The sequence below is a fragment of the Lytechinus variegatus genome, chromosome 14 (genome assembly GCF_018143015.1).
Source record: "Lytechinus variegatus isolate NC3 chromosome 14, Lvar_3.0, whole genome shotgun sequence".
Lineage (NCBI taxonomy): Eukaryota > Metazoa > Echinodermata > Echinoidea > Temnopleuroida > Toxopneustidae > Lytechinus > Lytechinus variegatus.
The window spans coordinates 22016847-22030915 of record NC_054753.1 but is presented as its reverse complement, the minus strand read 5'-3'; the positions used below and the strand labels follow the sequence as shown (position 1 = coordinate 22030915).

The window sequence follows — 14069 nt, the reverse complement described above, 5'->3', positions numbered from 1 at the left end:
TTCTTTTTATCTTACTCACTTATTTTACATCATGAACATGAACAAAGAATACTAGAATAATTATATTCAAGAGGACTAGTAAAATTAACAGGGCAGTATGCCCCTTTTGTGGAATTTTGGTAAAACTAATAATTTAAGTTTGGAGGGATTCTATAATCGTCTAGTTTTAATTTATATCCACCCACCTTGAGTGAAAAAAAATCACTTCGCTAATAGCATTGCTTGTCTGTATCAGGGTCTGGTTCTGGCTCTCATGGCCGAAAATCTGGAAGAATATTTATCAATTTTTTTTTATAGTCGGTATAGTTTTTTATTTTGCCAATTTCATGCATGTCGATCGCCCAAAATAATGTTAAGTGGACAAATATATTTCTTATCGTTACTTTAAAGACACCGTACCGGGTAATAGATTTTCTGATATTATCCGAGAACGGAGAAGATTCGAACAACTGTTTCTACGGATTTCATTCTTTTCAAAATAACAGGAAAGATATTATCATCATGTCTGCTGGAATGACTACAATGAAATCAAAGATGCAAACAGAGTACGGTCCAGATTCAGGCGGTCGTATAAAGGTGAGTAAAAATGTATTTTTGTGAGAATATTCTTCGGCGTTGGATGTTCAGCCCAGCACTAGATCTTTGGCGGCCTAAGGCCGCTCAGCCTCCCCGATCTTAGGCGGTGGGGCGCCTGTGTTGTGCTGGCCATTGAACGCGTGCATTATTATTGGAGCCGGGGCTTTTTTGGGTCTTCTTTTCTTCTTGTTTTCCTATTTACTTGAAATTGAATATTTTCTCATGAATCATGACCTCTCACATATTATTTGTCATGCTATTTGACAAACAAATTTTATTTTCAATTGGCATGATTGGTATTATTTTTACTAAAACTTTGACTTGAGATAGATACTACTCACTAGATAGGCCCCCCCCCTTAAGTAGTTAGTATTTTTTGTAGACTCGACTAAATTTCACGAGTAAAGCACTCATATAAAGTGTAAGGGTTTACAAGCATACACAGTATTGTTTGCACTAGAAGCTTTCATATATATTATTACTGAGGACTGCTTGATACATGTAAGGGAGAGGAATGCGACTTTTGGGAAAGCTGCTAAAGCTTTTGGTCTTGGTCTTGATTATGAGTTATCTGTAGAATAAAGCCTTTTAATGTTATTGTGTGACTCTAAAACTATCCTGTCTGAAGTCTGGTTCTTGTTCAGGTATTCTACCCCTTTCAAATGAACAAGGCGTGCCCAAATATCGGACACTTAAGCATGATTAGACCAAAACAAAAATACAATAATTGAATCAAATAAAAATCATGTGTAGACCCTATTCCCGTTGTGAAAATGTTGAATATTTATGAATAATGTCATGACTCATGAAATATCTAGTAGAAGTGAAAAATACGGGGAACCGAAAAATACATCCATTAGACTTAATAGAGGATCTTTAATATGGTAAACGGAAATTATTTAGGCCTAGATTTAACAAGTTAGGGATGTACTTACTAGTATACTATATACTAGAAACTTGTTTTTTGCCAAATATTAGACGCAGTTTTAAAATCAATTTCGGCGATTCAAATTGCTCTCAAAAGCAAAACCCTAAAATAATTGCTTAATTGTTGAGAAAATTACTTATTTCATCTGCTCTAATTCGGAATTTAATTATCACTATCAATAATTTTGATATATAGAAATTGGTAAACAATGATTATTTACTCAACAAATGGACCTCTTTTGGCTCTTAACATTAGACGTCTTCGCTCAGCTGTGCATGACTTTGTTCTGAAAATGAGCACGTGCGCTTCAACACGCATTTCCAATTCAGGCGGCCGATATGTCCGATGTTTTGGTGAGGGCCATATTTGGAAGGGTGTCAAATTTCCCGCCGTGGGGTACCCCTGCAGCTTTCATTGCAGGTTTGTGTGTGATTGAACATGTGTGATCTCGACAGCAATATTTCCAGCAAAAATCACTTCCCCCTGAACAAGATTTTTTTGGGTCATTGATCTTTTGGGGACTATAATTAGCGAGGATCATAAGTAAATCTTTGAAAGTCAAAATCATGGATTTTATTCCCTGGATTTAAACCCTGATTTTTTTTTGAGCAGCAATCTGGTTCATGTACAGTATCTTACCTGTAGTACCTGTAGTTGTGGAGAGGGAGTTAAAGTCATTTTCATGTGATGTTTCATGCGATATATATGTATTTACTTTTTTTCTTTGCCAGGGTATTACAATAATCAAGCCCATTGTATATGGCAACATCTCGCGCTACTTTGGAAAGAAACGAGAGGAGGACGGACATACTCATCAGTGGACTATTTACGTCAAGCCTTACAGGAATGAGGTAAAAATCATGGGCAACTATTTTCTTTCAAAGAACAATAGGGACTTTTCACACAGTGACACGGAATGATCCTATAACAAAAGATTTCCTTTGAAAATGCAAGTCAAATCACAATGAATTCTTCGTCGGGTGTCAGTGAATCGAAACTGCAGTTTCGTCGATGTCTCCGGACATGCAACATATTTGCAATCTTTTGTCAGCTCTGAGACGTTGGATTAAACTGCTGTTCCGATTCACTGACACCCGACGAAGAATTCATTGTGATTTGACTTGCATTTTCAAAGGAAATGGTGCGTTGTAAGATTCATTCCGCGTTGCTGTGTGACAAAGTCCCTAGTGATCTTTCACAACTATAATTACATTGTTCTGAATGATTGTGTAGCATTACGTCATAATTGCACACTTAAAGATAAATTCCAGTTCTGGTAACGATCTCAAAATGACTTTTTACAGAATCTAATATAATGACCACCCAAGTGTCTGTTAGTATGAATAAAAAATATGTGCCAAATGATTCTGGAAGAAATTGTGTAATTGCTAAGAATTAAGCAAAATAAGCGCCGATTCGGTCACTTTTCGGGTCTTTATTCCAGCAATAATAATACACTGTCCCACGTGTGCCTATCTGTGTTGGTGATCTTCAGAGTGAACATTTTTCAGGGTAGATTTCAAGATTTCACAAAGTTAAGTTTATGTAACTGTACCAGATCTAGATCCTCGATGATATTCTGACAATTAAGTCTGGTTTTACAGACTTTCTCATGAAATCAGTGTTTACTGCAACTACTGGCAGTTCTCTTTAATAACTGGCTTTTCAGTTTTTTTTTTCTATCTTGCCTAAAAGATGCACTTTACATAGCATGATTAATTGCAATGCCTTCTTAAGAATATACATCAATTGATAAGTGTAGTTAAAGGACAAGTCAACCCCCACAAAATCAGTTTTATGCACATCCTTGGTGGTATGCAAATGAGGGGACTGATGAAGTCACTCACTCACTATTTCTTTTGTATTTTATTGTGTGAAATATGAAATGTTTTATTTTTCTCCTCGTTGGAAAGAGAAATAAGTTTTCTTCCTCCATGAAAATGGGGAATTACAATTGTTGTAACGTTTTTGGGGTCAGTAAAATTGGTCCTCATTGTCAAATCTGTAAAAATTGAAATATTGTATAATTCAAGCAATAAAAGACAAAAGAAATAGTAAGTTAGGGACATCGACTCTCTCATTTGCGTGTTGCCTAGTTGTGCATACATGTAACCGTTTTGTGAAAAATATAAGCAAAAGTTTAAAATGCCATGACTTTCTTATTCAACATCCGATTTGGATAAGTTTTCAATGTTATTCTTGTTTGATTTTTCTCTATTGATTTAAATCAACATTTTTCTAGGATGGACTTTACCTTTAATTAATACTAATTTAATTGATCATTCAATATGATCCTTATTTTTCAGCAGTCATGACACAAAAATGAATACTAAATAAGTATGAAGAAATATAGTTAACAATAACCAAAATAGATCAGAGTTGCTAATTTTCCGGATTTTTCCGGAATTCCGGTTTTTTTCCTTTGCTGAAAAATATTCCGGGAAAAAAATTCGATTGTCAAAGTGAAATCCGTAAAAATTTCCCCTCCAAATCTTGTCACGGAGTTCGCTACGGAGAGCGCAATTTCAATTTTGGATGGCCAATTTGCGCAGACGGAAAATTATTAGCGTTGTGCGCAGCATGAAGTTTAGCTGGTACTGTACTTGCACGGTACGCGCGAGCAATACATTGTAGCAGTTGCAAACGCCGCTCTATACCCTGCAGGGATACGGGTGTCAGCGCTATCCCAGTCGGGCGATCGCCCGGTAGAACCGCTCGAAGCACGGCCCGGTGTGGCTGCAATTGCCTGCTGCTGCGTGAGTGATTGGTTGTCTGCCGCGGGATTTCAGCTGAAAACCTATTTACTACCATGAAATATGTGTTCTCTGGTGCGTATTCATCAATTCATATGTGTGAACTATCCATCATTTTGATAGAAATTGTGATTTATGGATTTTCAATAGTATAGGATTGTCTTGTTGATGAGTACAGTGAGTGAAAAAGGGCACCCCAGCTGCTACATACACCCGTCCCGAGTCGCACCCATTGGCCGCAGCATATTAACCCGCAGCAGGTTAACCCGTACCGTAATGAGTACGGGTTACATGATTTTTTTTTTTGGAGCACCTTTCTTGCCTATGATATGAAGTTTATTATGTCATTAATTATTTGTTATGTACTACTGTAGATTAATGATTTCAGCCCTCTAAAGAATAAGAAAACGTTCCAGCTTCAGCTTCGCCCTTGACCCCGCCAGGGGCCCTGGGCGGGCCCCTGGACCCCGGCCTGGGTTTTCAGGATTTTTTTGAGCTATCAGTTAGCATCTCTGAATAGATGAATCATGAAGCAGATTGGGATTTTTCAAGTAAAGATCAAACACATTTTTGTTCTGAATAGTCAATGAAGGGTTCAATTATTGTTGACATTGATATCTGTTTTTTAATCTTGTTTTAAAGGATCTATCAACGTATGTGAAGAAAATTCAATTCAAACTGCACGAGAGCTACGCTAACCCTCTTCGTGGTAAGTTTCAGATAGGGGCTCCTTATCGCATAGGCTTGTGATAGACTGCAATAAGAAAGATCAAACCTGATTGGTTCCTGGTCAGTTGTTGGAATGAAATGCGCATGCAACAATGATCTTGATTGGTCATTAGCATTGAGCAAACAAGTACAAACCTAGTATGGAGACCAGGGTCCTGTCACACAAAGGTTTATAGCAATTAATCATATGCTTGATTTTTGCGATTGATTGTACATTGTAGTTAATGGAATCAATCGTAGAAAAATGTTCATTGCTAAGCTTTGTGTTATGGCCCCTAGGGCCCTATAACACAAAGGTTAGCAATCGATCACTACTTTGAATTCTGATTGTTTCCTAGTCAGTCTACAAGGCAAAATACGCATGCAAGGATGATCTTGATCTACATGTAGGCTATTTCAGTTATTGATTACCGGTAATTGCTATAAACCTTTGTATCAAGGGGCCCAGGTGGGTGTTTCATAAAGCTGTGTGTAAAGTCATTCGTATCTTACGAACAGCTTTATGAAACACCCACCAGAACTGAAGTTACATGTTCATTTGCTTTCTATTTTCAATTGTTATGTGTTAGTTTTTTTGTGTGAAAACTCCGGACAGACTTCTATGTGCAAACTTACAGTGTATTTCAATCTTTGTTCAACTTTGTTTTCTCCAGCAATTTGATTCAGGGAAAAATATTATCTTTTTTGTTTACTGGGTCACTTATGAGCTCACCAGCTCAAATTTGCCATATTTTATTAAATTTACATTGGACCCTAAGTGAATTTCAGGGGCTCTTCATTTAGTTTTTGAGTGGTCTTTATCGGGCATTTGGGGGCTAATTTGCCTGAGCCACCATGTAATCTTTTACCCTGATTTGGTTGGTCAACAATATTTTGTGCCCTTGTAACAAAACAAAATATTGTTTATTTCCGCAGTTTATTTTGTGCTCCATATCCTGATGATTTGTACACAAATATGATGCTGAACTGTATTGTGACTTGTCTGAATGAACCTTTCAAAGTCAGCATTTTAACCTGTTCATTTCTGTTGTTTTTATTTGCCAGTTGTCAGCAAACCACCCTATGAAGTAACAGAAACTGGCTGGGGAGAGTTTGAGATTACCATCAAGATCTTCTTTGTTGACCCAAATGAGAGACCAGTAAGTTTCCAGGGGCAGAGCTGCTAATTAGTAGGATTTTATCCTATTTATAACATTTTTTAAGGGGAAATTGACACTAAATAGGATTTCCCATCTCCCTGGAAATAAGATTTTTTAAACTGATTGAAAGAATGGTGTCTTATGTTTTTCAAAATTTTTAAGAAAAGCAGGATTTTTAGGCTTGAGATTTTTTTTCAATTAATGTTGGCAGTTCTGAAGGGGAGTAGTTCACAAAGCTTTAAGTGTGACTTAGAGTTGCATCTAAAACCCAGCTACTTGGGATGTGAAATGCATCATCGCATTGGCCAAATCAAAGTTGGACGCTTTTGCGCGTGTCAGCGTTTAAGCGTGACCATAAATCACTTGTACCTTTCTTTTAAACACCCCTTGTCAGATATTTTACCCAGGTTGATTAAAGATTTGATAGTATGGAGGATGGATCTCCAAGGCAGTAGAGTAAATAATTTTTGATAATGATTGAACATGTTCAAGGAGATGTCTCAGTTGACAATATAATAATAATAATAATAATAGAACAGCTTTTGTATAGCGCATTACACCTTACAAAGGTCTCAATGCGCTTTAGAAGAAAAAGAAAGATGAGGGGTAAGCTGCTGGTAATGCTTTGTTAATATTCTTTTCAGTGAAATAAATATGTTTTCAATGCAGTTTTAAATTGCCCAATTGTGTCAACTTGCCTTAAATTTTGTGGGATGATATTCCAGAGTTCCGGCGCAGCATGCGCAAACCCCCGTTCACCATAAAACTTTGTCTTAACAATCGGTACGTTATATAAATCCTTATGAAGTGATCTAAGATTTCGAACAGGTTCATATTTTACAAGTAACTCTGACAGATAAGTTGGAGCCATTTGTTGAAAACACTGAAAAGAGAGTAGTAAGATCTTGAACTTAATACGTGACCTGACAGGCAACCAATGCAAGGATCTTAATACAGATGATACAGATTCATTTCTTTTTCTTCTGGTAACAATCCTAGCAGCCGAGTTTTGAATGACCTGAAGTTTCTGGAGTTGAGTGTCTGGTACTCCATACAATAGACTATTGCAATAGTCTAAGTGGCACATGACAAAAGCATGCACCAGCCTTTCAGAGGTATCTCTATCAACATAAGGTCGAATTTTCCCAATCTTATGCAATGCATATGACGCAGATCGACATTTAGATTTTATATAATTTTGCATAGTAAAGTGATCATCAAATAGGACACCAAGATTTCTTACTGTTTTAACAGGAACAACCTCTACACCTTCAATTTCAAAAGGGCACAGCGGTACATGAGGTCGAAATCGAGATTTTATATGCATAACCTCTGTTTTGCTACTATTCAACTTAAGGCCATTCAATCTTGACCACTCTTTGATTTCCTTGATACAACTCTGCACTCTAGGAATCAGATCTTCTATATCCGATGATTTACATGTCATATACATCTGAGTATCGTCTGCATAAAACATTTTAGAAAATCCATAAGAATCAATAATATTTTCTAAAGGTGATGTATACATGGTGAAAACTAAGGGTCCGATAACAGACCCTTGAGGCACACCTTGTGTCGGTGTATAAGATGATGATTCTTCACCATTAATAAATACAGACTGAGTACGAGATGTTAGATATGTGCGAAACCAGTCCAATGCAAGGCCTTGGATTCCAAGAGGACTGCTTTTGTACAACATCACCTGACAATATTTTCTAGTAGCAAATTTAATCTTCATGATCTTTGGTCCCCTCATCAATTACCCATGGCAAATGGAAATTAAAAAATTTTAATTATTGATGTCATAATGATTTTAACTTAATTATCGTCATCGAGTATTTCTCTTTGTCACTTTCTTATCGTAGGTAACAGTGTACCACTTTCTAAAGCTGTTCCAGTCCAGTGCAGGTCTTGTTCTTGGGAAGAAGACCCTCTTTTCAGAGCATTATGATGAATTGGTAAGTCTATGGTGAAAAAGGTTGTAAAGGGACTCTCACGCTTGGGCTCTGTCTTACAAAGAGTTATGATTGATCAGATCAAGATCAACTTTGTGGAAATCCATCAATGTCATAACTTTTTTCTCCGGGGAATGTGCATAATGTCATTTGTGAACACACTGCACCCACACTAAGATTATCAAGAAAACAATGAATTTATGAATATACATCATACCCAGAAACAAACATGCAATTTAGATGTTGACGTTTCCGGCTTTCCATAGTTGTGGTTGATTGAATCAATCGCAAATCCTTGTAAGAGACTCTTGATATCGAGAAATCAAATTCTTATAAACAAGAAATAGGATATAGTGGCCGGTATTCTGAAGTCAGGCATAAGTTAGACCATGGTTTAGGTCAGTACTAAAATTATGAGAAGCCAAAAATGAAAAGATTCTTGATACATTGTATGTTTACTGAGTTCCGTACCCATGCATTAATATAAAGAATGTATTATTATTCTCACGCATTTTTGTATGGTTAGAGTGCCAAATAAGCTGATAAATTCAACGTCATCTAGAGACATTTGTTACAATTAGTTTTCCATAGTTTAATTACAACTTAAGACCAGAAATTAAATGAAACCCGAGTTCAGAATACAGGCCAAAGGATCAGCTTTCCATGCGTACGTTGGCATACTGAGGTTTACTCATCGAGGTGGGTATTTCGTAAAGCTGTTTGTTAGTTATGAGCTACTTAACTAACGACTGGTGATTCTTTCTCTGCCAATTTTAATTGTTGTTAATAGCTCCTAAGAATGGATCCCAGTTGTTCCTAACGTCACTGGTAACTTAAAAACAACTTTAAGAAACACCCACCAGGGGCCCGTTGCATAAAACTTTTTACCTGAGAAAACTCAGGTTGTTTTTACCAGAGTTTTTGCCCTGTGTTAAAGTCAATGGCAGAAATCAGACTAACCTTAGTTTTCAGTTTTTACCAGAGTTTTCTCAGGTAAAAATGTTTATGCAACAGGCCCCAGATATGACAGCCCCTTGCAGCTTGCTTCTTGTGAGACAATGCATTTTATTCTTCTTGCTGGAATACTATTGGAGGGGTTTGAGAGTTCAGCTCTGGGCTCTTTTCATGTATTTTAGGTTTTGATTTTCTGCTTCATTTCTGCCTATGTTAGCTTTCTTCTGTACCAAAGTTTGGGATCTCTTTCAGTTTCAGCTTTTTCAACACCTTTCAGCTTTTTAGATTTTAAAACACTCACATCCATATTGTAGCTAAGCTTTATAAATGGACCATATTATTATTATTTTCTATCCTTACAACAGATATTTCAAGACCCTACTGCCATGATGCAACAACTGTTAACAGGAACAAGAGCTTTGACGCTGGGATCGTATAAACACGAAACAGATTGTAAGTACATCAGAATTCTTGTAGATTACACAGATTTTACTGCACTACACGTGTGCATCTAATCAATGACAGACATATGCGGACAATTATAATGATGGACATCCTTGTCAAAGTTATGAAGCAACATTTTCGGACTTGGACGCACTGTTTGCGGATGTGGATGTACCCTTTTCGGACTTTGATGCACCAAGGTATCTGGAGTGACTGACATTGACGCACCCCAAAGGCTATGTTGTGACGCACCAAATGGGTAAAATAACTGGACCCTACATTACTAATTTGATGTAAATGACCCACCCATGACTCACCATTCCCGGGGGTCGCACAATGACAGGTGTCCCATGAATGTATGTGTATTGTACGAGTTGTGGGTTTATAAAGGTTAAGTAGCAGCTACATGCAGCTTTGTAAAAAAAAAAGAAATATATGACATTCTTGATTTATTGGAGACTGGCCAATAATGCTATAACAAATTAACATTAATTTTTTTCATTTTGTTGCATAGCATCTGTAAATTTGTTTTACTTCTGTAAATTAATGCCACATCTTTTATTAGGTTTATACATATCCCAATTTAATAATTACCCATTGTGTTTTCAGATTGAAACAGAAAGTTCTGTTTTTTTTTCATTCATTACTGGGCAGCATTTTGTATTTTTTAAGTATTTTGAGTTGAAAATTAAGCAATGCAACACTAATTACCATTGAAGATTGAAGTAATATGTTAAAAATAGTGGGTATATTTATGTCCATGCAAGTAATTATCACTTCACAAGGTAATAAATTTTGTTTAGTGCTTGTTTAGTTGAATTTGGATGATCAATTAGTTTTCATTGAAATGCAGAAGCGCATAGCTGCTCTACTGAAGCCAGGGGCTTATTATGCACTGTTGTAGACTGCACCACTTAGGCCTGGCTAACAGTCCAAGCTAACACCTTTGTTTTTTGGGCTGTATCTTGCTGTGGTAGCCAGGAAAAGCAATATACAGCCTTATGCAGCATACTACAAAATATTCAGTTGCAAATTGAACTTTTGCCGAAGAGGTTGTCTGAGCAAGTACGAAGTTGCACATAGTGTGGCGATGGGAGCTAAAGCGAAGTAATTTGAGGTAAATTGCGCACTCATGCTGCATAAATGCCAGTGGAAGTCACTCGCCGTTGCTTGTTGTTGTTTGTTTATGCGCGTTCTTGCTCGCATTTGCTCCAATTGTCATTGCTAGTATAAATTATGATTGCTTTCAGTTGCTTTTTGTTGTGGATATTTGAAAAATTAAACTTTCTAGCTAGAATGCAAGGCCTCATCATTAGTTTGTGTATTGACCTTGAATTAGCTTGTTTGATTGCGTTGTGTTGCATTGACTGCATCTGTCTGTGTTGAAGCAATTTCAGCTAAATGCAAGCCCAAAACGCAAAGGTGTGAGCCAGGCTTTAGAGACTTCTGATGAAGTGAATGATAAACAATTTATGTTAAAGCAAATATATGTATTTTTATCATTAAGATGATACCCATGGTATATGAAGTTCAACAAGTAATGACTTTGTTTATGTTAGCTTCTGATGGCATCACTGATTATAATTTTTCTATCTCGTTTTTCTTTCTTTCTTTAGTTGAAGAGAATGAAGGCAAGACGGTGGCATCTTTGCAGTCGGCGCGGAAGAAGATCCGCCACGAGATCCAAGACCTCAACGAAAGATTAAAACAGAGCAAGGAGGCCATCGCTCACTTCAAGGAGGAGATCCGAAAACTGGAGGAGTCTGAAATGAGCAAAGACAGAGATTGATTACTCCGTAATGGAGGACAAACTGAAAGACATGAACAGAATGAACACAGAGCATTGTGACCCAGTGTTCCCATCCTTGTGATAAGGACAGTAGCTCTTACTGCACCAGCCAGGTCTTTTCCATGTGCAAGGTTTTCAGGCAGGTGTAATTTGCCTTCTTCTGTGTGGTCTCCTTCCTTCAGTCCTGAAGATTCTTGCAGAACTTGGTGGAGTGTGTGTCACAAGGATCATAGAGTGGATATGCCAATTACATACATGCTGCAAAGTACGAACTGGAATGGATCTAGATGTTGTTGACTTTCATCAGTTGGAGACGAAAGACTTGGCTGATTGTGCTGTCACAATATTTGCTGGGAGAGTTCCACACCTACCTTTATGGTTCTGGGGAAGGATTATTGATATTGTTGGGTCCGCGATTATGGCAGCCCTCATCGTAAGACATCAGAAGGACAGGGCCATAGGTGAATTTCTGCAAGGTTCTGTTAGTCAATACCCAAGTCCCAAATCATTAGATTTACAATAATGGTAACCTCGCCATTAGGGAAACTGATGGGAATCTCGGTTGTGTTTTTCTATTGAGCCCTGTGACCAACATTAAATACCATTATATCAGACTTATGAAATGGACCCCCAATGTTTTGGCATCTCATAAATTTTTATCATACCCAATTAGGTTTTTCTGGGTCTCACACAAGGCGCTCTTTTGTGAGCAGTCACATCGGCCATACTGACTCCAGGCTGACAAATTTTTTAACATAATTTCCAATGAAATACCATCGGTTGGTCACCAGACAGTATAGTTGGTATCACCGTAGCATTAATACCCTGTGACTTTCAAGCCCTCTTGAGTTGCTGTGTCGCATCTCGACCCCTCCTTGTCACATGATTATACCATCTGATAGAGTCTTGCAAGACAATCTTTGCATTTACAAAGAGTTGCAATTGATCTGATCATCCACAACTATGGAAAGCCAGCATTGTCATTGTCTAAATTTGTTCAAAATGTTTTCTAATAATTATGGTGAATATACATACACTCACCATTGCAAATTCAGTGTCCTCCTCTTTGTTTACAAAAGGTTATTGTGCGAATTTCCTGTTGGAAAAATTGTGACATTGATAAATTTCTATATATTGTGAGGTCGTTCAGATTAGTCCTAACTCTTTGTAGGATGAGACCCTTGTGTGCACCCATGGGTATAGCTTTCCTTGTCTTAGATTAACACAAGCAAGCCCAGGTAGTTATTAGGCATCAGGATTCGAGCATGCCATATGAGGTCCTTGTGACTCTGCTCTGAAGATCATTTTACAGTTCTTTGGGTTAAGGAATAACATCAAATCTTGAGTTGTAATGAAGGACATGCACTACACGAGAGAGAGATATTAATTGCATTCCACTTCACAGAATTTCCTATTACAGTCAGCCAATGGTATAATGCGTGGTTTGTACTCGTGTCCCTGTAAATTCTCCAAAGTATGTAGTAAGCTAGGGAGAAAGATGAAGGCTTAAACGATTCAAGAGATATAATCTAACTGTTCTTCGTTTTATATGCCTCTCCATTGATGGTGATACAGCTGGTATATTACTTTTGCAACTTTCCATTCTTGCAACAACTTGAGAATCATTTGATGTACATTATCTGGCTTACCTTAATTCACCTCATTTCAAAGAGGTGTTTGCCAATTTATTATCCTGTGCAAGTCATTACAATGCTGTAATGAAAAAGTGTCCCAAAATGATTTTGTAATAAAATAGCAAAATGATATGATAATGAACTGTGTTTCCTTTAAGTCTTTGAATCTTCATCCTGTTATCTACAGGTGAACTATGAACCACAAGGTCCGGGATTCGCATTCCATGGTAGCACTCGCGCCATTTGGTTAGGCATTTATTTACCTTTGCCACTCTCCAGCCATGTGTAGTAAATGAATAGCCAGTAGAAAAACATTTTTGAAAGGACAAGTCCACCCCAACAAAAACTTAATTTGAATAAAAAGAGAAAACCCTCAAGCATAACACTGAAAAATTCATCAAATTCGTATGTAAAATAAGAAAGTTATGACATTTTAAAGTTTCACTTCATTTCACAAAACAGTTATATGCACATCTCGGTCAGTATGCAAATAAGGGAACTGATGACATCACTCACCATTTCTTTTGTATTTTATTTGATTTTCTCATCGTCATGTGAAATGAAGTTTCATTCCTCCCTGAACACGTAGAATTCCATTATTTTAACATTTTGTGGTTCAGGCAAGGAGGTCCAATAATTCAAATAATAAAAAACTAAATAAAGAGTGAGTGAGTGACATCATCGATTCTCTCATTTTTTATGTAACTGGCTCGTTCATACAACTATTTTGTTAAAAATAAGCGAAACTTTGAGATGTCATAACTTTCTTATTTTACATCCGATTTTGATGAAATTTTCAGCATTGTGCTTTTCTGATTTTTCTCTATTGATTCAAATCAACATTTTCTGAGCTGGACTTGACCTTTAAACAAATTTTTGAGAACCAAGGCAGACCAGCTAAAGCTGGGGGTAATAATAATTTATCATGTTAACACTTCCAATACTGGGCTATTTTGATGTCTCAGAGGATGGGGAGGGGCAGATTCAGCCCGACCCCCGAAATTTTTTTCGGCCATTGACCAACATGCATGTTACCCATGAGCTTACCTACAAAACTTAATTCCTCGAGAAATTTCATTACAACTATATTGCTAATTTATGCACAAAATCAAAGGTTTTCTGATTCTGGTTCTCAAACTGCTTGTGTTTTTGTCTCACCTGCATAGCA

General features: G+C 37.1%; 1 protein-coding gene across 1 annotated transcript; it reads left to right on the top strand.

Moving 5' to 3' along the window:
* The first annotated feature begins 401 nt into the window (after positions 1-401).
* Positions 402-13031, top strand: LOC121427684 (YEATS domain-containing protein 4-like). The gene is made up of 7 exons (XM_041624205.1): positions 402-576; positions 2236-2355; positions 4900-4966; positions 6031-6125; positions 7991-8083; positions 9400-9487; positions 11095-13031. Exons 1-7 carry the CDS (start codon positions 502-504, stop codon positions 11265-11267), a joined length of 711 nt encoding a protein of 236 aa, XP_041480139.1. The 5' UTR covers positions 402-501; the 3' UTR covers positions 11268-13031.
* The last annotated feature ends 1038 nt before the right edge of the window (positions 13032-14069 follow it).

What these genes read in the sequence shown, in the direction of transcription:
- LOC121427684 (XM_041624205.1), top strand. Translation starts at nt 502, where the DNA reads ATGTCTGCTGGAATGACTACAATGAAATCAAAGATGCAAACAGAGTAC. An exon ending in TCAAGCCTTACAGGAATGAG is followed by an intron (nt 2,356 to 4,899) that starts GTAAAAATCATG and finishes CTTGTTTTAAAG; the next exon opens with GATCTATCAACGTATGTGAA. An exon ending in GTATAAACACGAAACAGATT is followed by an intron (nt 9,488 to 11,094) that starts GTAAGTACATCA and finishes TTCTTTCTTTAG; the next exon opens with TTGAAGAGAATGAAGGCAAG.